This window comes from Rhea americana, unplaced genomic scaffold (assembly GCF_003343005.1).
Source record: "Rhea americana isolate MKP2758 unplaced genomic scaffold, rheAme1 scaffold_206, whole genome shotgun sequence".
In the NCBI taxonomy this organism is placed as follows: domain Eukaryota; kingdom Metazoa; phylum Chordata; class Aves; order Rheiformes; family Rheidae; genus Rhea; species Rhea americana.
In genome coordinates this window covers 287840-309978 of record NW_028186217.1, presented here as the reverse complement: position 1 = coordinate 309978, position 22139 = coordinate 287840, and the positions used below count along the sequence as shown (strand labels likewise).

The 22139-nt window shown below is 37.4% G+C and overlaps 1 protein-coding gene across 5 annotated transcripts in view; it reads left to right on the top strand.

Moving 5' to 3' along the window:
- TANC1 (tetratricopeptide repeat, ankyrin repeat and coiled-coil containing 1) overlaps nucleotides 1-22139 on the top strand; it is a 106046-nt gene that overhangs the window by 50212 nt on the left and 33695 nt on the right. For 3 of the 5 annotated variants that reach the window (XM_085304310.1, XM_085304309.1, XM_085304312.1), the window contains exons 4-7: nucleotides 9146-9247; nucleotides 12302-12423; nucleotides 13254-13443; nucleotides 20162-20413. In XM_085304310.1, coding sequence (XP_085160436.1) covers nucleotides 9146-9247; nucleotides 12302-12423; nucleotides 13254-13443; nucleotides 20162-20413 — 666 coding nt within the window. Of the gene's footprint in view, nucleotides 1-578; nucleotides 1041-9145; nucleotides 9248-12301; nucleotides 12424-13253; nucleotides 13444-20161; nucleotides 20414-22139 lie in introns of those variants that run through there. The other 2 variants (XM_085304313.1, XM_085304314.1) reach the window with 2 other exon arrangements.

Sequence of the window (22139 nt, the reverse complement as noted above, 5' to 3'; positions counted from 1 at the left end):
CAGATGACTTCAAAGAGAATAGAATGCTTCTGCCAGTATGGATTAGCTGCAGGTGTAATATGAGGAGTATATTTTAGTTCCCTTCAGATTAAGAGGATTTTGTGCCATCATAGGCATACCTATTCCTTGATTAATGTAATTATGAGTTCTCAGATTTGGACTAATCTCTCTGAGAAAAACACAGAGGGACCTTAACATTTAGCAGGTTACAAGTATCTGTTCAGAACAGATGGGAAATTGCTAGTCTGGGCACTCCGTGGACCAACATAGGGCTCTCTTACTATCTCTTTGAAACTGCTGTCCTGTTCTCAAGCATTCCACTTTTCATTCCATTTCTCTCATCCACTACCCCTTAGGTAGGTATTCAAAGGCTTGGGTCTGAACTAATCAGTCTGAAATCAGTCGTTGTATGTGAGGAGTCCAGTGTGTTGGCACTGGTAGCTGTTTCATCACTCCTGTCGCAGTGGACAGGCATGATGACAGATGTACATAACTGAGATGGAGTGACATCTTTGCTGCAGCGCATGTGTGGTAACAGCTGCTTTTTTTGCCCATTTGTCTGCGAGTAGCTCAGTCACTAGAACCTCATAACCCAARGGTAGGGTAAACCATGGCAGAGAAAGCTGAGCTTCCAGCTTCACTGGAACACAGAAAGCAGCGCAATCCTATCTGCACAGTTGACTGTGAGTGACCCTGTGTTTTAATAATTTACATAGGAGATAGGGGAGCTTTTTTTTTGTGTAGGGGAGATTTTTTGTTTGTGAGAAGAGCTTGGAAGAATACCAATACTTCTGGCCCCAATTCAACCCTTGACTGTAACTATAAAAGGAGGGAAGAGAAAAGCTGCATCTTAAGTTACTRAAGAGCAAGAAATTAACAGCAGAACTAAAGCTACTGGTTCTTTTGGAGTCAGAAGCTTCCTTAATGAAATAGTTCAATAAGGAAGTGAATAAAGGAGCAGAAATAAAGAGGACGAGGAAGAAGTTGTCAGCGAGAGGACTCTATCTGGGAAGGGGAATGGTGAATGGAAAACTGTCACAGTAAGTTGTTTCTTTTTCTAGAAAGCTAGAATGAACATTGCTTAGATTGCTAATTTTATGTAAGTGTAGCTAAACAAGTATTGAAGCTCTGAAGGGATGATAGTTAATTGTACTGTGGTTTAGGAGGGTCAGTTACAAGAACAAAAATAATTGGTTAATAAAGGAGATTCCAAAAAGTGATTGTTATTCCTTAAGGTGTGAAACAAAGATACTGCCACTGTCTTTGGGCAGCATCTTCTTGTATTGCATTGACGACACCATCATGCTTGAACAGAGAAAGAAGGCAGCTCTGCTTTCAAAGACATTAGTTGATGCAGAAGATGACAGCTGGATGAGTCTTCCTGAAAGGTCTGATAGAACTTCTGTTTACTTAATCAGCTTACCTGATGCTTGAAACTGGACTAGGTGAAAGGACCATTTTCACCTGAGATTTSTGTTTTGTGCTCCAAGCTTAAGAATACTTGGAAACAGTCTCTTTTACATACAATAGGCTATTCATGTGCATGAACCTAAGCATGTGTCTTAATACGATAAGCTCAGGTTGGAAGGGACTTTAAGAGATCTCTATTTCAACCTTCTTCTCTCAAAGCAGAGTCAGCTATAAAGTGAGGCTCAGGGCTTTTTCCAGTCTCATCCTGAAAACCTCCAAGGATGGAGGCTGCAGAGCCTGTCTGAGTAATCTGTTTCAGTGCTTGACTGTCCTCTTGTGTGTGTGTGTGTGTGTGTGTGTTTTTTTTTTTTAAGAAACAAACAAAAAAAGCCCCCCCAAACGCCCTTACATCCAGTTGGAACTGCTCTTATTTGTGTCCGTCATCCTAAATCTTCTGCCATTCTCATCACAAAGAGCGTASCTCCATTTTCTCTGCTCCATGTAGGTATTTGAAAGTTTCTGTTAGGTCTGCCTGCAGTGGGGTGGCCCCCATTGAATTTGCTTCAGTTTATTGATATCTTTCTTGAATTGGAGATCCATAATTGTGCATGGTGTTGTAAATACAATGAGTGCTGAGGGGGATAATCATTTCCCATGATCTCCTGGCTGTGGTCCTGTTCATCTAATCCAGTATTCTGTTGACCATCTTTGCTGCCATGACATTCTGTTGGCTCATGTTCAGCTTGCAGTCTGCCAAGACAGCAGAGGTGCTCCCCAGCTGGTCAGTCCCCAGTCTTTATCATAGCAAGAGGTTAATCCTTCCCAGAGGCAGGACTTTGTCCTTGCTGAATTTCATAAGGTTCTTGTCATTCATTTCTCCAGTCTCTCTGACTTCTCCTGGATGGTAACCTTGCCCTCAAATGTGTTGACTGCTCCCTCCAWTTTTTTTTCTTCTGCCAACTTGAAGAGTACTCCATTGCCTCCTGTGGGTTATTGATAAAGATGTTAAATGAGAGAGTTTTCAGGATGGACCCTGCAGTACTCCCACTTGTCACTCTCTTCTGAGCCTGATCATCCTATTAGTGTTTTACTCATCTTTATCCAGACTGTAACATCCTAAATTGGATACAGGAATATTTGTGAAAGACAGTATCATTTACAGTTGAGGTAAATGACATCTCTGCTCTCTTCTTGTCGACAGACTCAGTCATTTTATCGTAGAAGRCAATCAGGTTGTCAGACATGATTTACTCTTGATAAATCTGTGCTGACTGTTGCTGATCACCTTCTTCATATGCCCAGAAATGTGTTCCTGGAGGGCTCACTGCATGATTTTATTTTTTTTCCCCCCAACATCAGGCTGGCTGGCCTCTAGTTCCCTTGATTGTCTTTTTGGCCTGTTTTAAAGATGAGTGCAACATTTGCCTTTCTCCTGTTTTTGGAGACYTCCTCCAGTCTCTGTGACCTTTCAGAGATGATAGGAGCCTTGCAAGAACACCAACCAGTTCTGTCCATACCCTTAGATGCAGCCTGTCAGGTCCCTTGGACTTGCATGCATTAGGTTCTCGCAAGCAATCCCTCACTCAGTCCTTATCCACTGCTTGTAGTTTCATTTGCCCTTGAACCCCATCTCTAAACACAGAGGCCTCGGAGAGAATAGGTGAAGACGGAGGTAGGGAAGGAGAGTATATCAGCCTCATCTGCATCCACTGTTGCTACCCCCTACACCATTCAACAGTGAGGCCACAAACTTTGTTAAGCCTTTTACTAGACATGTAGCAGTGGAAACTCTTCTTGTTCATTTGATCTCTAGGTGAACTTTGGTTTTCCTAACATCATCCCAGTGTGCCCAGCAGTGTTTCTAAATTCCACCTTTGAAGTCTGTCTGTGCTTCCAGCTCCTGTATATTGATATTGCCTTTTTGTATTGAAGCTCAATCATTAGTTCAATCATGAGCCATGTTTAGCCAGGCCAGTCTCCTGATATGTCTACTTTTTTCTGAGTATCAGGATGGAGTGTTTTTGTTTGGAAGAGGTTGTGCTTAAAGACCTGATCACCTGATAGTTTTCCTGAGCTCTTTTCTATGGGATCTGACTTAACAATTGAAGCTGAAGGCTGCTTTTCTAAATTCCAGCCTCTGTCTGTACTCTGTCATTTGCCTTTTTCACTCCTGTTAGGGTCTTGAAACCCATTATTTCATGATCACTGCAGCTAAGGCTGCCTTTGGTTATCACATCCCCGACTTGTTGGCAAATAGCAGGTGAAGCTGTGCATCACTCTTTGTTGCCCATCTAGTATCTTTTGCTGATCACAGAATCAGTAAGGTTGGAAGGGACCTCTGGAGATCATCTAGTCCAACCTCCCTGCTCAGCAGGGTCACCCAGAGCATGGTAGACAGGGTTGCATCCAGGCAGGCCTTCAATATCTCCAGAGAAGGAGACTCCACAACCTCTCTGAGCAACCTGTTCCAGTGCWCCGTCACCCTCACAGTGAAGAAATTCCCTCTCACATTCAGGCGGAACTTCCTGTGGTTCACTTTTTGCCCATTGACTCTTGTCCTGTCACATGGGACTGCTGAAAAGAGTTTGTCCCCGTCCCCATGACACCCTCCTTTCAGGTACTTGTACACATTGATAAGATCCCACCTCAGTCTTCTCTTCCCTGGGCAAAATACTGTCTTAGATAAAACCTTTTCTCTGACCTGATACAACCATCTTCCATTTTTGAAGAGCTTCCATTGTGCACATATAATTCACATTTAAACAGGTGAGGTTTTTTATCCATGGATGAGTTTGTGTCCTGTTCTAGAGCAGGACATGAAATTGCACTTACTGTGAGTTTTCCCAGTTATTGATGTACTGATGTCGCCTATCAGAATTGCAAGAATTGCTCACTACATGAGCTCACAAAGAAGGTAATTCAATGAAGACTCTAGCCTGCTCCACAGCTTTGAAAGCGTGAATGTTAAAAATATATCCTGAAGCTATTTCAATTCTGATCTAGTTTATGTGACTGCTACATGTTGTTTGGGTTCTTTTAGAATAGTTGCTCTTTGTTTTTCAACTTTGATGCATCTAAATATAGTTCTGCTTACATTTGAGAGATTTGGGCTATTGTCTYCTTAAAGAATGTGGTTTTGTTTCAAAGGAATGTATTTTTAGTTGCTTCCACCGAGGCAAGTAGCCCACTTTTTCCCCCATTATGATAGTGTTGAAAGAGCACTCTCTGGTGGTAGTTTGCAAGTAAGCTATATTTTAGTTACAAATTTGTAGTAATTTCAGTCTCTACGGAGGAATATAGATATATATTTCAAAACAGTTATCACCATATTCAAAGTTTACATTCTTATGTGGCAGTCTGAAAGAAGAGATAAGTCCAGGAATGAAATGCCTCAGCACTGTTACAGAACCAAGTCATCTACCTGGGGCACAATTTATGTAGCTCTGTGATCTAGCAGGCCATATTTTTTTCTGGTATCTTACCCCATTATACTTAATGGGGTAATGCTTACCTTGGGAGCCTAAGGCCAGACTGTAGAGTTGCAGTTTTCCTTTAAAAACAATTGTCAGCTTAAATTACACATGAATACTAGCCAAAAATCAGTGTAGTTTTCAGAGACTTAACGAAGTACCTGAGGCTGCTGCCAGAGTGAAGGATGGGACACTTTATGACTACAAAGTGGCACTGCCTGAATTTCTGTGACATGTTTTCATAAACAAAATACAGGATGTCWCCGAGAACTTTGTGTGCTCTTGAATTTTGAGTCATGTACGAGAGTACTATTTGAATACCCGAATTGAAGACAAGAAAAACAACTTGACAAAGACTGGACAATATAGCTAGCATCAGTCCTGCAGTGTCTGTCCAAGGTGCTTTCTGAACAGGATTTGCTTTGTTACTGAGAGAGATCTGCAGACCAGAAAAAAGGAGGAAAAACTGAAAACCAGAAGTGCAGTCCGAAGTTACATACTGGCAGGGAGGAGGAGAGGAGAATTGAAGCCAGCCTGCTAGAATTCTTTCCATGGAGTGTGGAACTTGAATGCACCATACTGAGAAGAAATGGGCAAAAACTGAACCACAGGAAGTTCTGCCTGAACGTGAGGGGGAATTTCTTCACTGTGAGGGTGACGGAGCACTGGAACAGGTTGCTCAGAGAGGTTGTGGAGTCTCCTTCTCTGGAGATATTGAAGGCCCACCTGGATGCAACCCTGTCTAACATGCTCTAGGTGACCCTGCTGAGTAGGGGCGTTGGACTAGATGATCTCCAGAGGTCCCTTCCAGCCTTACTGATTCTGTGATTCTAACCAGAAAGCCAATTCTGTTTTATGCAAACATTGCAAACACTTAAGTGTTAAATTCTGTGAGAGGTAGGTAAATGTGTATCCCTATGTTACTGGTGTGAAAGGAGAAAAGTGAGACCTAAAGGTCTGAAGTGTCAAAGTAGCACTTAAGGCACAATGTGATTGTTATTTTGTAGGTCTGAAACTCAGTTTTTACTTTTTTTGTCATTTTTATGATTCCAGTGTATTCATCCTTTTTAATTTTAAAGTTACCAGCTTTACATTAGGTGGAATCTCATGTTGTTTTAGGGGATTTTTTGGACAGCCATGTCCCTTGGTTTGAAAACTCTACCTTGGTTATATTTTGTAAGTTAGAATAAAGAGATACTTGACTTAAGGAAAATACCACTGTTAGGTGTATCTAAAAATTCTTTGTAAAGCTAATTAAAGTCAGTATTTCTCAAATGCTGCAGTAATGTTTATGCATATTGTTATAACTGATCATGTATACTGAGAGAAGAAGCAGCTATAGATGCTGTGGCATCATCATGATTGACAAATATTGGCTCCAGAAATAGTGAAAAATTACTTTGGCAATTCTTTGAAATTTACTAGTAGCCTCTGTTTTTTATGTTCCCTAGTGTAAGTTAACTAGTTAATAGACCTCTCTCCTGTCATGAGACTTATACTTCAACTTGAGAAGTTTGTGAACTTTTTGTAGGAGGGAAAGATTAGAAAATGAGGGAAGAAATGTGTTTGTTATATAAGCCTTTAACTGTTGAAGTTATAGCTGTAAAATCAAATTTTTAATCTGGTACTTCATTTGTGATATTCTGGTTCCAACGTAAAAGATTACTCATCTCAAACCTTGCTTCACTCCTTTCTTTTCAGAAATGCATGATTTCTCAGTCAAGAAGTATCTAATTTATTACTCAGTGAGCCTAAAGGATTGAAATACTACAAACTGTCATTTAAAAAAATCCTTAAATCAGTTTGAGTTTTATGTGAAATCTTTATGCATTATAAATATTAAGTACTTCCATCAAAAATACTACTCTTTAAAAATTATAGCAAAACTTGTGAAGATACACTGTTGAAAAWTAAGCATGTTATAGACATGTAAAATCACTGAGCATATGAGCTGTTAGGATAGAGTATTTATTAAAATTTATTTTGTGCTGGATCAGTTATAGTAGTTTACTAACTGGGATTCTCTGTACTATTGTGATTAAAATGGGTAAGTTGGGAAAGTTTAAAAAATAGGCTCCAAATTTTTGTTGTCTTTATCGGTGATGTTTAGAATGCAAAAAGCAGTATGATAAAACTTTGACCCCTGGGATGTTTTTTGTATTTTACAGATGTACTGCTTAAACATTGCTGTAGTAGCAAATTAACTTTTCTGATTTATTCTCTGATCCTTGTTACTGCATCTGCWTTCATCACAACCTTTCTCGTAAACCTTTAGAGTGTTCATGAGGAGCATGGAGGTTTTGAGCATTTTTTGCTGAGCTGGTCAGAGTTGAAAAGCATTCTTTTTGAAAGACTTTTCGAAAAGCGCCACTTTTTTCCCCCAAAATAAAACATTCCAAAATAAAATCAATTTGTAGTTGTTTCTCTTCCAGACTTAGGATATATAATGTTATAGAGCACTTCAGAGGAYAGATATAATTTAATACTTAAGTTCAACTTTGTTTCAGCTTCTCTGATCTGAATTTGACAGAATTCAACATTGAGGTTCCTTGTAAAAACATTACGTGATCATGTAACTGTAAGYCCAGGATTCTGTGGAGTTACACAGAAAACATTCATCCTGAAATAACCCAAGAAGTGAGTGCTTGATTCTGAGGCTCTGATTTTATTTTATTATTATATATAAAATAATAAGAATAGTATACGAACATACAAGATGCAAAAGTAGAAAGTTATAAGTGGAGTGGTTTTCTCTAATGCTTTGACAGTGTGGCCTAAAGTAGGTATTTAAAAATCATCTGCAGCATGTTGTGCTTTTTCAAGTAAAAAAATTCCTTTCCTAGTCCCGTGATAATGTTGTATTRTAGCAGAGAACCTGAGACTGTGACTCAATAATATAACATGAGATCATATTTAAATATGAAGGGAAAATCTTTTTCTATTGACAAGAATTGGGCAAATCCCTAGAAATAACTGTCTGTCTTTCTTAAGCCCAGGAACTCACTGTGTTTGTAGGAGCTTCCAGCTAATCCTTAGATTCTTCTTGTCAAGCCATTAGAATGACCTTACCATGCCTCAAGCTCACTAAAACTCTGAAAGTTAAAAGKGAGTTTATCACACACATTACAAGAAATTAAGCTTGTCTCAATGGAAATTTAGGGCAATTTAGCTTTGTAGTGTGTAACTTGGTAAGTCTTCCTGTTCACGAGTTTTCCCTCTCTTAATGTTGCAAATATATATTGTTGTAAAATTCTGTTTACTTATTTTATTCTGGATGTGTATAATTACATAGTGGAGTTCCAGCTCTGTGCAATACTGTGCATCAGTGTAGCAGTCTTCCTGCCAATACTGTCAGTAGCTGAATTAATATCAGAATTTCAGCCTTCAATTTGTGTTGTAGTACAAGCTGATGTTGATTTAATAAAAGCAGTATCCTTTTTCTGGTAAACCGTTAGAGGGCAGCAGCATTCTCGTTCTGTTAAGTACTTTGCTGGCCAGGAATACCATTGTGCATTCAGTGTTTCCTGTGGTTGTTCCTAAACCATATTTAGCAAAGAACTGGATGGTAAATAACTTTAAAACAAAGCATAAAGCTGAGAGAGTATCAAATTARTTTTTAATACGTGTGTATGTGTGTATTGACTCTTTTTTTAATACTGAAAAGTGATATTTGAACTTAATATGTACGTGGATTAGGAAGACACTGTTTCATGATGGCAGAAACAATCAATTGCCACTATCACTTTTTTTGAACATACCTTCACCTTTCTTTAGGATCAGAGCATGCATCAGTAGTTGGAGAAACTACCTAGCAATATAAAGCTTTTTGGATTTGAGGTATTTAGTGTATTAATGTTGCAAGCTATCTGCTTGTAATCTTTTTCTCCTAGCTTCAGAGATGTTAATAACAATATTATCTTCCTGTTGAAATGGAAGATAAAAGTTTGAATAGAAGAGGCCATAGAAAGCTGTCTAAGTTTGAACATGAAAAAGTCATTCACTTTACATGTGCAGAAAACTGTTTCAGGATTGTCTCAGCAAGCAGATTGCTTTTGTTTTCCAGCAGAGTTTACATTCCAGAAAGTGGGCCCAAACAGAGCTTTTCTTTCTTGTAAGAGCAGCAGTTCACTAGACTTCACTGAAGCAGCCGTGTGTATAAGAAATAGGTCTACTTTATTTAGACCTCTGAGGATACACACTGTACATTTGAAATTTGCAGTCCAGCTGGAAAAAAATTAGATGCACTCAGCTCTTTCCCACTTCAGGTCCGATCAGGAAGCCCAAGTATGTGGAAAGTCCTAGAGTGCCAGGTGAAGCAATTCTACCACTGAGAAAAGGGTCAGAGCAAGGAGAACCCAATCAAAATGGTAAGAATCCCTGTCCAATCATTCTTTATTTTATTTGATACAACAGTTATTCATTTTAAAAAGAATGATACAAAGGAGCCTGTGTAATAATGAAATTTGATTCTTTATCTGTAGGAACGTTTTGCAAATTTCACGTGCCTGTTTTAAGGAGGTGCTTACCAGTATGCTTATGAGATCTTTATAAATCTCTTAATTCTTGGACCTGTATGCATGCTGCAGACAAAATTATGTCCATGTGATTTTGATTACTGTGTATGCCAGAAGCCTACCTRATTTGTTTTCATGTAAATTGATTCCATGTGTGGAGCTCCGCGCTGGATACAATACTTCATTTTAGAAGTTCCAGAAAAGATTGGTAAATAAGAGGGCAGTAATAGTAGACATGTATATTAGCAAAACTGGTAAAAGCTACCTCCCTAGAGTTAAGTGGTAGTCTTGAAAAATTTCATGTTTATTGACTTTGAATAGCGCATAACAAAGTGCAGCTTCAGTGAATGTCATGRTCAAAGCAAAAGGATCCTTAATTGGATGTATGAGTATGTGTGCTGTAATCTTGATTTTATATGCATTGTAGTATGTTTCAGTTTAACTGATCTCATTAAAGTCACTGCATGTAACTGACCATATTCGAGCTGAAGATTTTTTGTTGTTATTATTTTAAAGGAAATCATATGTTTAAAAAGGAATGTTTTGTTCAAAAAATCCATTTTTTAATATTTAATAATGAAAATAGAACTCACTGTAAATGTTTTCACTTTCTGATTYTGCTTCTCTATGCCCTATTTGGCATATTTTGGTTAGCCTCGTCCTCTTTGTGCCTCCACTTGGCAGCCCTTCTAGTGCAATTGTTAAGATTGGGCGTGCGACTGGGAGAGCACACAGTCCTCGTCTCCCTTATCTAAAGGGGCTCATCTCATGATGGTCCTCCTCTTGATAGAGTTGTATTACCTAATAGACAGATTACTGAAGTCAAAGTTAAGCTCTAATATTTAGGTATTAATCAGTGGTTGTTGAACTGAACACCTCAGACTACTGCCTTTTATCTCTGTTGCTTAACTGACTTTAGTGTTATGTCTAAGCTCTGATCAAACCAGACAAAGGTTAAATTTTTACTAAAAGAAACCTAATCTTGTTGTTATAACTTTTGGTGGAAGAATGAAGAAGTTGAGTTAACAAAATAAATAATTTCCAAGATCGTAATTGTAAAGTGTAATTGTAATATTCAAAATGACTACAAGTATTATGGAGAAAATATGTTTTCCAGTCAAACACTCAAAGACCAGTGGATTTGCAAAATGTTCTGAGATAAAAAAAAATGCATTACCTGCTTTCAGAAAAATTACACAATTTCATAGACTTCTTTTCAGCTTTATTAAATAAGAATCAGATAATTAGATCATCCAGAAAAATACCTTAAGCCATCCATGGCATTAAAAAAATATACGTTCTAAGGGACACTGAGCTGGAGTGAATAATGAAAGTTGTTCGAATCTGTCTTTCTGCTTTTAAACTTACTCAGTAAGTCCACACATTGATGTTTCTCTCCCTCCTTCTTTACTCATCTCTGAGGCATTCCTCATCAACTAGGAACTGGTTGTTATATGGAGTCTCCATATAATATCCCAGTAAAACTTTGAATGTCCCCACTTTGGTCTAGGTACTGCAGAAAGCTGTCCGAGAGAGCACTGTGGGGAGTGCCTTTGGGGACCTTGTACCTTGCTGAAGTGTAGGAGGGTAGCTCTCAAGAGCTTGCTCAGAGCATGATGGAGGTGGGACTGTATAGCTAGGGTAGATTGTAGGAGTGAAGAGAGACGGGCGGGAGGACTAAGTCAGAACTGGGATGGCCAGAGGATTTGCATGGGAAGATAGGCTGACTTACACTGAAATCTTAGCGAGAAGTTAGAGCCAGGACTGCGCTCTTCAGGGTGGTGAGACGGCAGTATGGGTGAGGAGAAGTAGGGTGCTAGTGGGGATCCACAGGCTCAATGCCTTGCCCAGACTGCACTGTTGGGAAGTAGCATTACAAGTGCTCCTGCTTTTCTCCTCTCTCTGCAGGGTCCTAGTGGTGATTGAATCAGCCAGCAGTTTGCTAGCTGAAAATTCCTGATGTAAGCTATTACGTCATGCTCCTTGATAGATTGAGTATTTATACCTGAGAACAGGACAGGCCTACAGATTGTGTTCTTTTTTTAATGGATAACAGACCTGAATACTGTGTAAATGTTGTTGTTAGGGATGGGCTTTTACAGATTGGTAGGTGTTGCCAAAGCTGTGACCATCAAATAAAATGGCAGGAGAAGTGAGTTTGTGAGAAGTTATATTAGGAGCAAGTGTTTTCCCTAAAGAAGTAAGTGATTGAAAATAGCTAACAAATATGCCATTATTCAATGGCTGTTTTTATTGAGGGGTGCCTCTTTTTGAGCTTGCTGTTTCAGTATGCCTGAACACTAAAAGGTAAAACAGCCCTGTACTGATAAAATTACATATTTTTGTAATTATAAAAGCTAGGAACTTTAAAGCTGAAGTCACATCCTTTGCATAGCAAACACAACAAAAATGTATGGCRTTAGTTGCAGTGTTAACTGTGAGACTGCAAAACATCTGTTACTCACCTCCACTTCTCAAATTTGTAACTTTTACAGAAAAAAAATCTAAAAAAACTACTTGAATAGAATTTCAATCTGACACTGAATTGTGACACTGCTGAGCTTAATGCTATAGGTAGATGATAATCATCATATTAGTTGTCAATCGAGTGATGAATTGTTTGTCTTTTCTTAATACACATAACTGGTTGCACCTAACCATTTCTTTTTTTTAACTGCCAAGGTTTTCTCCTCCCTGAAATTTGTGCACGATATACAAAGCATTCAAGACACACCAACACTTTAAAGCCTAAAGGACAAAAAAGTTAAATGGCATCAGCTGCTCTTAGATGATATATTGCTGACAGAAAAGTTGGTGTTCAAACTTGACTGTATTTTTTCTGCTTCTTGTAACAGTTTCCAAGGATAAGACTGTAATCTTTTTTTTCCCTCCCTCTTCTCTCCAAAGCAAAGCCTGATAAAGACTCTAGCTGTTCTCCTGCAGCACAAGAATTAATGACAAGATTGGGTTTTTTACTGGGAGAAGGGATCCCAACCTCTGCACGTATAGAAGATAAAAATGAAGCCATGGTAGGATAATAGAAAATAATGTATTTAGTATTCATCCTATTTCTGAGAGGACCAATAGTCTTTCCTCTGTCTGCTAGTTGCATTTATTTGATATTTAGCAAAATACTATACATATTAATAGAAATATGGTAAGGGAGTTGTAAATGAATTAGAACAAACAAGAAATATTTTTGTCTATTTTCTTTTTCAAACTGTGGGATAATTTTGYATTCTTCTACAAAAAAAAAGTGAACTTCTGAAGGGTAGAGTCATCATCAGTATTGGAAGCTAAATCTAATTCACTGCAAGTGTGAGTATCTTCTAGGGTTCTCTCTCGTATATTTCAGTATATATTTAGGAGGAACCTGTATTATTTTTATTCTCAGTGATATGTGAGAGTGGAAAATGTGAGTAGTTTGTTAAAATAGGAACGTGCTTTGGTGGTGTGGAGTCTTTGTTTTTCTTCCTTTGCCTCATAAATCTTGGCACATCAGTTGTAGTTTCAGTGATAGTGATATGTGAATAAGACTAATTTTGAGTGTTTTTAACAGAGAGAATGAATAATGGAGTTTTTTTAGTGAATGTTTAATACAGAAGAAATCTACCTCGCTGCAGTTCTTGCGCTGAACTGTGGATTTTGCTTTTTTCTTCAGAGGTCACTTTTAAGAGTAGTTTGTAAATAGATCATTAAGGCTCCCACCTCAAGATAAAGCTTCCATTTCTTTAAGTTCTTGCTTGGAAATGGGTTCTTTGCTTTGTTCTTAATCTACTTACTGATGTTTCTAATTTTCAAGACAGAAGATGTTTATTGCCTGCCATGCAATAACTATTCTTTTTGCTTCACATTGCAGTGTACAATAGCCAGTCAAGGAGTCAGTCCCTGCTCTACCCTCACAAGCAGTACTACATCACCTAGCACTGATAGTCCTTGCTCAACTCTCAATAGCTGTATTGACAAAACAGCAGTCCACAAAAGTAGTCCCTGTGGAACCATTAGCAGCCCTAGTTCCACCCTGGAGAGCAAGGACAGTGGAATTATAGGTAAGCATCTTAATTAGTTATGCAATTAATAGAATTAACCTTTTCTTAATATCACAAGCCTGAATACCTGCTTCATGTTCTCCTGTTTGATTTTATGCTGTGGTCTGGCTGCAGTTCCAAGTACTCGAGAGTTGAAAGTTTGAAATCATGCTCTTTGCCTATAACCGTAGCCACTTTTAGGTGTGCGTTTTTCTTAATTTTCCTGTTTTCCAGTGTAGTTCTAAAGTCTCCATGTTTTTCTTTAAAATTAGTAAATTTCTGTATTGTTTCGTTCTGTTCCTTATTTTCTTCACTTCTGTCTCTTATGTCTTGCATTGTATATGTCTGTACGATCACAGAACAGCTGGGGTTGGAACAGAACTCTGGAGATCAKCTAGTCTAACCACTCTGCTCAAGCAGGATCAGCTAGAACAGATTACTCAGGACCATATCCAGTTAGGTTTTCAGTATCTCCAATAAAGGAGCCTCCACAACCTCTCTGGGCAACTTGTGCCAGTTTGCAATACGTTTCATAATGGCAAAAGTTGAAACCAGTTTAATTTTCAACCGAGGAAAAAAATAACTAATACTACTTCATGCGAAGATAGCCTAGATCAAGCTGTTTAAAAGCAATACAGACTTTCAGTAATTGGAATCAAAGTGAGGCTAAAATGATTCATCAAGGAATAGGTGAAATTGTGTGAACCTCAACTGAATGGAAAACTGAGCTGAGGCTCTATGTGTGTCCCCAAATATGGAATCATTTAACTTAGAAAAGTAGCTACCGTCACAGACCAGCTGTTAAGTGGCTTCTTTTACCAACTACTTAAATATTTCAGTAATATTATTCAATATCAAAGAGGAACTCTAAATTCTTTACTCCCTTGTTTGTACTGTCATCTCTGTTTCTGCTCCCTGCCTTGATGGGTTCTTGTCAGTATCATTATCTTGCCRTATCCTTGAGCATCCAGCTGGCTGCTTTCATGGTATTTACTAAAAGAAGTCAAGTGTGAAATATAAAAACCTTATTTTTCACATTAGAATAAACTATTCTAAGAAAAAATTTCTTTAAAATTTGATTTTGTAAAAACTGCTAAACTTAACACACAAAAAAGGCACAAAATGCCCYATAGCCTGAAGCTTTCTCATTCTAGATAAATGATCTTTCAGTTGTGTTTAAGCCTAGTTCATGGGCTAAATTCAGGGAGGCTGTAAAGGAAAGCAATTCTGAATCTTAAATGATTRGATGTAACAAAATGAAGTTAAGATGTCATTGGCTTTGACTGTTAATGTAGTACTTTGTAATTACAACTTTTGCTGATAGGAGGAATTTCAAATGAAAGTTGCCCCTGTCTCTCTGTTAGCCATTATGAATACTTTCTTTGTGACCATTGTTGTAGGACCTGCCAAGAATTAGTGATATGTTTGTTCATARCAGTGTTGATAATGATTTACTCTAAATGTACAGATGTTTTGGTGTTTTCTTAGAAAGTGAAGGAGTTAGAACTAGTAACCTATGGCATAATATTATCTTCACTGATCAAGTATTCTAAGAGAAATCATCATAATGGCTTATAAGTCTATTTAAGTAATTAATGTAACAGTTAAGTATCTCAGTTTTAGAAAATTACCTTATGACATTGTTCCATAGTAAATTGATAGATGACATTGTCCATGGTCAATYTTGTGTAAGATACTGTTTTGAGATAATGTTTTGGTGAAAGTGTGCATGAGAATTAACAGCTCTTGGATTCATAGATCTCTTTTGTTACCTGTGTTGAGAAATAATCTGTGAGTTTTTAAGTTTAGTCAGAGTTTAGGTTTTCCTGCTTTGATTGCACTGGCACAAGTACAAAATAAACTCACGATTGTACAAGTGAGTATACTGATGTAAAATACCGGAATGTATCCCTGGAAGAGACAGTCTCTTGCTGCAAAAAATGTTTATCTATTAGGGTAACTTAGTCCTTTCTATGATTAAAATATTTTTATATATATGCGGATAGAGCATAACATCAAAACTGCAACTCATGAAGACATACCATTGTAAACGCTGGAAGATAGAGATGATTTTGTCTTTCAGATACAGTAGGTCAAATCTGTTCGCTGAATGACATAGAAATCTGAGAGCTGTTTAATTAAAACAAAATTATCGGATAAGATGTGGTTACAAAGACACTTTACATTCATAACTGCATCTGTGATCAGAAAGTGATGTGTATGTAGGCTTTTCTGTTGAGGCATTTTTCTTAAAATTTGGGACCTTTGTTATGACTTCTCTAAATAGTGTTTCCTTTTGATGAAAAGATGAGTCATTTTGGTTTGGAATACTTAGTTGTTTGGGTTGGTTCTAAACCAATGTATTTGTTTAAAGTGGTACTTTTAAAAAAAATGATTTGACTTTGCAAAAAAGTTTAGGGTCTGTATACTATTTTGCACACAACTTGTGTTCTTATCAGTGAACRCAGCATCACTTTGAGTTTAAAAATTGGCATTACTAATACTAATTACTAAACTGCCCTTCTGATGGGTGAAGGATTGAAAGGGATACTCCTCCTCTGCTAATTACTTACTTTAAGCGTATTGTGAACTTCTGTGAGGTAATGCAGGTCAGGGGGAGGGATGCGTGCATATTTTGTATGAGTTTAACGTCTTAGAAGATGCATTTCTTACGCATATACTGAAGTCTTGGAACAAATACAATATCAGCAATATATAGTTCATCTGAGTCCATAATGGCAGCTGCTGTTTTGGAGTGGGATGGGTTCCGGGTTCCCTCTCTCCTTCCAGGGAGACAAGACAATACTGTGGAGCTCTGTTGTTTTAAYCTTTTTCAAAATTTCTTCTTGAGTGAGAACTTCCTTCCCCTCAAGTGGACAAATGTAGATAGTGATACCTATGTACTRCCTATGCTTTGCAAGTATTCCATGAATATATATACATTCTAATGAGATCAGAACTAGCTTAATGTTTGTTTGAAATAGTAAAATTGTCGTGACAACTAATTCATTCATTGTATAATCTTGCAAGGAGTAATATTTAAAGAGAAGATTTTTGAATTTGGTGATAAAAGTTACGTATTGAATGAAGGAAGAAGGAGGAGATTCAAAAATAGAAGAATGAAAAGAAGGCCTATATTAGGGAGTAGAAATGAGGGATGATGGAGTTGTGAAGAGTATGAACCTGAGGGCAGGGATGGAAAAAGAATTTTTTTTTGACAATAGTGGTGCAAGACAATGCTGGGGTGGGGAAACATGTAGCCCCTTCAGTTGAGTAACGTGGTTCTTATCATGGACCTTTGTGAAAATGATCTGCCCCTGTGAAAATGTTCTGCTGAGTTGTAGCTCATGTCTTTAACTGCAAGGAAGGATGTAATTAATTCTCTGGGAATCTGCTCAGAAAGCATTAGATTCAAGTCTAAACCTGAGCCATGCATAACATGTTAGAGAAGATAAAAAGGAGTGTGAACTGAAACTACATTAACGTGCCCAAAAAATGTAGTTGCTGTACCATCCTTTGGAAAGGGATCCTACTAAGAAAGGAAATAAGGGGCACCTCTCTGAAAAATTACTTTTTAATATACAGTTATATCTAATTATGCGTTCAAATTTGTTAATCACAGTAAATGTGCATTTTAAATTACAGTTAGCAAGGCTGTCTTTTATAATGTCTTTAGCAGAGTTCATCCAACCATGAAAATAGCTTGTTCTTTCTTGCTACTTACATTGGCTTCCATTGTATTTCTGTTCCCACTATGTTTTCTGGGCAAGTAGACTCTTTGGGAAATCTCTTTTCCCTTCCTCTCTCTCTCCCTGCCCCCCCTCTGTTTCCATTGAGTTTGACAGAATAGAAGTGAAGGCAGATTTTCATCCTGAGCAATGAGCTAAATAGGAGAAAAGGCTGGGCTACTGGCCAAAATGAAAGCTTTTCTGAAGACCTGCCRCAATTTCTGTAAGGAAATCTTGAGCAGCAAACCTACTCGATGCTACATTTCAATCCAGGAAGAATGCTAGTTTTAAAGTACTGCAGGAGGGGCCAGATTTTTTTGACACAACTATAAAAACACAATGAATTTATCTACAAAAGTTCAGTCTAAGCTGTGTGCAAATGYTAATGGAATGTCTTAAAAGCTTTTTCCTTTACTGCTTCTAAAATGTATGTCCTATTATTGGCATTTCTCAGATTACAGGGTCTTGACTTTACACATCAGCTCTTAAATATCTTTAAATGTGGTACTGGCAAAAAGCTGGGCTGTATGAGTACCTCGTTGCCTTCCAGACTGAAGCTGCAGTGCAGCAGTGAGGGAGGAAGCGTCCGCGCTTCCTTGGGCCTGACCAGCCTCGGCGTTCCGCAGGGCAGTCGGTGCTGTTGTGTTGCGGTAAAGCTCTAGTGTGGAGGGAGAGAGGTTTTTATGGTTTGGTCAGTCCAGCGTGGAATTATCACAAATATTTAACATTTAAAATTTTAGCCTGAGGAGGACCCAAAGTTCAGATAGGTATTATTTGAACAAGTATTTATATATTTCACCCCTACAATGCCCTTTCATTCAGTTTTGCGTTTTTCGTTGTATACGTTTATATATAAACTAGCATTTAAAATGAAATACTTTTTAAAAGTTGGTTCAAGTTAAAAACCCCAGAACTGTGTGATTTGGTAATCTTACTTTATACTATAATTTGAAAAATTGCTGGAAAATATTATTTAAATCTTAGGGAAGTCAATTCTGAGTCTTCATAATAGTGTAGCATAATGAGACTGCTTTTCTTATAATTCACTTGGAAAAATTACTCTAGTTATATGCAAAAGAAAAATTGATTAGCAAAGGAACTGGGTGGTGCATTTTGCTATCATATGTTTGTAGACAACAAAGCTATAATTTGTATAAAGGATGCTGTAAAGCTGACTGTACTTGTCCTAATGGAATATATGAAAGCATTAGAACTCTACCTATGCTAAAGTGATATTATATGTTTAACTTTCTTTGAGAGGACAGTTATTCATAGTTTGGGAGGTTGGTTGTTGCTGCTCACTCTGCAGCTTTCTAATATCAAAGGAACAATGCAGTAGGATAAGTTGACAAGCTTTCTGTTACTGAAGGCTTTGAAACAGTGATAYCCACCTGCCAGGTTATTCAGAAAACTTTCCCCTTCCTACTGCGATTGTTTCCACACTCATTTCTACTAATGCTTTGTGCAGTTTTGTCAAGCGTGTAACAACCTTTAGAAAAACAAACAACATAATAACTAGGAGTTTTGTACAGTATTTTAGTGATCTGACCTAATCTAACATGCAGGGAAACATTTATGGATGTCTTAAAATAACTATGAAAAAAGGTAAAAGTTGGTGAAATAGAACGTAATGATATATTTGCTTCGTATCAGAGGGGGAGACGTAACTGACTGTTGTAGTGGCTTTAGTGTATCTAGTTATTAGCTTGCTGTGTTCTTAACTGGCCTTACGGATCTTCCTGAGTCCTGAGTTTCAGTGWGTGTCAAAATAAAATGTTTACTAATCTGAAATTTCTTGTTACTAAAAGATGAGCGGTAGAGGTAAAACCTATTTCTTTAAATCAAATTTACATTACTATAATGAATAGCTTTATTTTCAGAAGATACTAGGGAAGTTGGTGAATTAATTTGGTACGGGAATTTTTTATTTCTGCTTTGTGTTCCCAAATAAAGCACTTCAGGTATATAAGTTACACCTACTGTTTTTGTGGGTTTTTTTCCGCTTCCACCTCCCATTTCTTCTTTTTCAGCAACTATTTTTCTGCCTTAAGTCCCCCCAAATGTTCTTAGCTTATACTTGATCAAGGCTGAGGCTGCAGGTAAGATTAGTATTATAAAGATCTGTCTTTTACGTCAGGTTAGTAGTCCTGTAGSTGAAGTACCCTTTGTGTGAGCTGTTGATCTTTTAGCAAACAGTTTCAAGGTCTAGCACAACGTAATTCTTGTTTGGCGTAGATCGAGCTGTAGAACAGCTATCCCAGATGCTGGAAGCAGTATATCAAGATCAGCTTATCAGATRTGTGAGAGTGCAGGTTACTTCCCATCCTAATGTGGGCTAAGCTGCCTTTGTTACGTGAGCTAAATCTCTTAACAGCATTGAATTTTACCACTTCTGCTGCACAATATACAGGATATTTGCTCACAAATAGGGTTGATGCAAGCCTGCCCACCTTGGAAGCACTGTGGGAAATTTTTTCAAAGGATGTAATTTGAAATTTTTTTGCAAAATATGTGTCTTAAATAATTTTGGATCATTCATATTTTTAATGTTTTCTGCATTCTTTAGGGGCTATATCTTATTTAATGAACTTTTGTTAATGGTTCCATGTTTGTCAGCTGATTTGAAAATTTGCAAGATGTGTTACAGAGCTTTAATTTTTAAAAGAAATTGGGGCAAATTTTGTGAAGTAGTAGCTCCTTCATGTAAACCCAWTTTTTTTTTTCCTCAGCACAAATAACATAGGTCTAAAGATATAACAGGATTCTTCAAAACATGTTTTTTCTTCACTACTTTCTTAGGTATTTTTTTCCTGAATTGAGGAATAGTGATGTTTGGCATTTTTAGATAAATAATATTYTTCACATTTTACGAAGTGTCCTGTGAATAACTACTTGAATATCATCTGTGGCGCTGAAAATGTGAATATATGAATATGAAAAATACAATGCATGTTAACATGTGTAGGCCCTTGTCCTCTGAAGTCTACTTTAGAATTACTCTCCTTTCTCAGCAACCATAACAAGTTCATCAGAAAATGATGATCGCAGTGGATCCAGTTTGGAGTGGAGTAAGGATGGGAGTCTCAGAGCTGGAACACAGCAGGGGGCTGATCGAAGACCAGATAATTGTTCACCAGTTGCAGAGGAGGAAACAGTTGGATCTGCTGAGAATTTGCCAAGAGATATACCTACAGGAGAGGRTCCAATTCCCTATACTCAAAGTTGTAGCTCTTTAATAATGCCTCGTCCAAACTCCGTTGCAGGTAAGGTCCTGAGATAGAAAAAAAAGGGTGTTCTTAATAATATAACATTTCTGCTGAAGCTTTCTTTTAAACTTGTGTTGTTGATATGAAAATATTTTTATAATACAAAAAAAGCAGCATAGATTCTAAATTGAGTAGATATGTTATGTAAATTGTTTAAAATTGTTATGTAGAGGGCTTTTATCATGAGTTTTAGTAAGTATTGGTTAGGTCAGGACTTCTAAGATATTTATATATATATATATATATGTGTGTGTGTGTGTGTGTGTATATATTAAAAATAAAAAGAATTACCTGAAATTCTGCTTTTTAGTTCAACCATTCCATTCAGGAAACGTTTCCATTATTTTTTGTTAGTGTTGCAACAGATGAATCTCTGAAAAAACACTTTTGACTTGTGTAGAATAACCCATTAAATTCTAACTATAACATGAGATCCATTTGCATAACTGTAATCCTGAGAACAAATGATCTGATACAAAGTGTTTATAAATATGGGTRCAATATATGTGCCTGATGAAGACAAAGTGAAGAATACCTTAGTTTTCTGAGGTTAGGACTCTGGGATCAGGTCATTATGAACCTGCAGAGTTACGGATTTTAATGTGAGGACTGTTTTGTGTGTTCAACTTCATGGCACAAACATTACAATATGATAGTGACTGCTGAGAGAAGACAGTGGAAATGGCATAACCGCTCACCTTCCCATATCATGTAAAGGTGGAAGAAAAGATTTATTGCAATCCTTTTAATCCCTGTAGGAATCTTCTTAGCAGGTAGTATTTACGTGGTCAGAAGATGATGTAACCTTCGATGCCCAAAATATGGGGCAAGACTTACGCGTGCTGGGGATAGGTATCTGAATGCAGTTGTTAATGGCCTAACTCTTGCCAACAATATGAAGAGCTGCAGTTTATGTTAAAACATAGTACAGGAGGCTCAGGATTGCTTATCTTGCTTCAACTTCAGAAGAAGTCAATTAGCAGTAACTTTGTGTAGCCTCTATCTGTGAGGCTACAGAAGTATTAATATTTGTTGTGGAGGTCAAAGCTCAACTTCGACTTCTTTGTATCTGCTTCCCCTAGTAGTCACCAAATGCCTGAATAATCCTGCCTATGGSGCAGCCCCAGATAAGTCCCTTAGGAAGAAGAGTAGAGGAGGCTGGAGGTTTTGAGTTGTCCCCCCACTACTACCTCCATGGCTGCAGAGGGGAAAGGCGAGGGAGGGATTTTCTCCCTGCTTCCTTACCTCTTTTCATGCCCCCCATACATGAAACTTGTTGAAATAAGTACCCAAAATAATTCAAATCCAAGAACTTACTTAAACATGTTGTTTCGTGAAGTTAGACTTTTCTTTTAAAAGATGGTAATATTTAGAGATTTTCCTTTTAAAGTGTATTATTTTGAATTTTACCCAAAGTAAAATGATTTTCTTTTTCAGATGAAAGATTTTGGATTTGATACTAATTTTATAACTGCTTTGATTAATGTAAATATTCATTTTGTTTATTTTTGGTGAAAGAGTATCCATATCTGATAATTTGACAAGTCTGCTCTTCAGATTTTTAGCTTTACTTTGTAGCTATATTTTTGGCTTAGAAATTGAAGAAAAGGAAGAAAAAATGTTATCTGTTATTTTGCAGCATTCAAGAAAAGAAAAGTAAATATTTTCTCATAATTAGTCTACCAGGAACTAATATCTGAACCTGTTCCTAACATTTCTGACC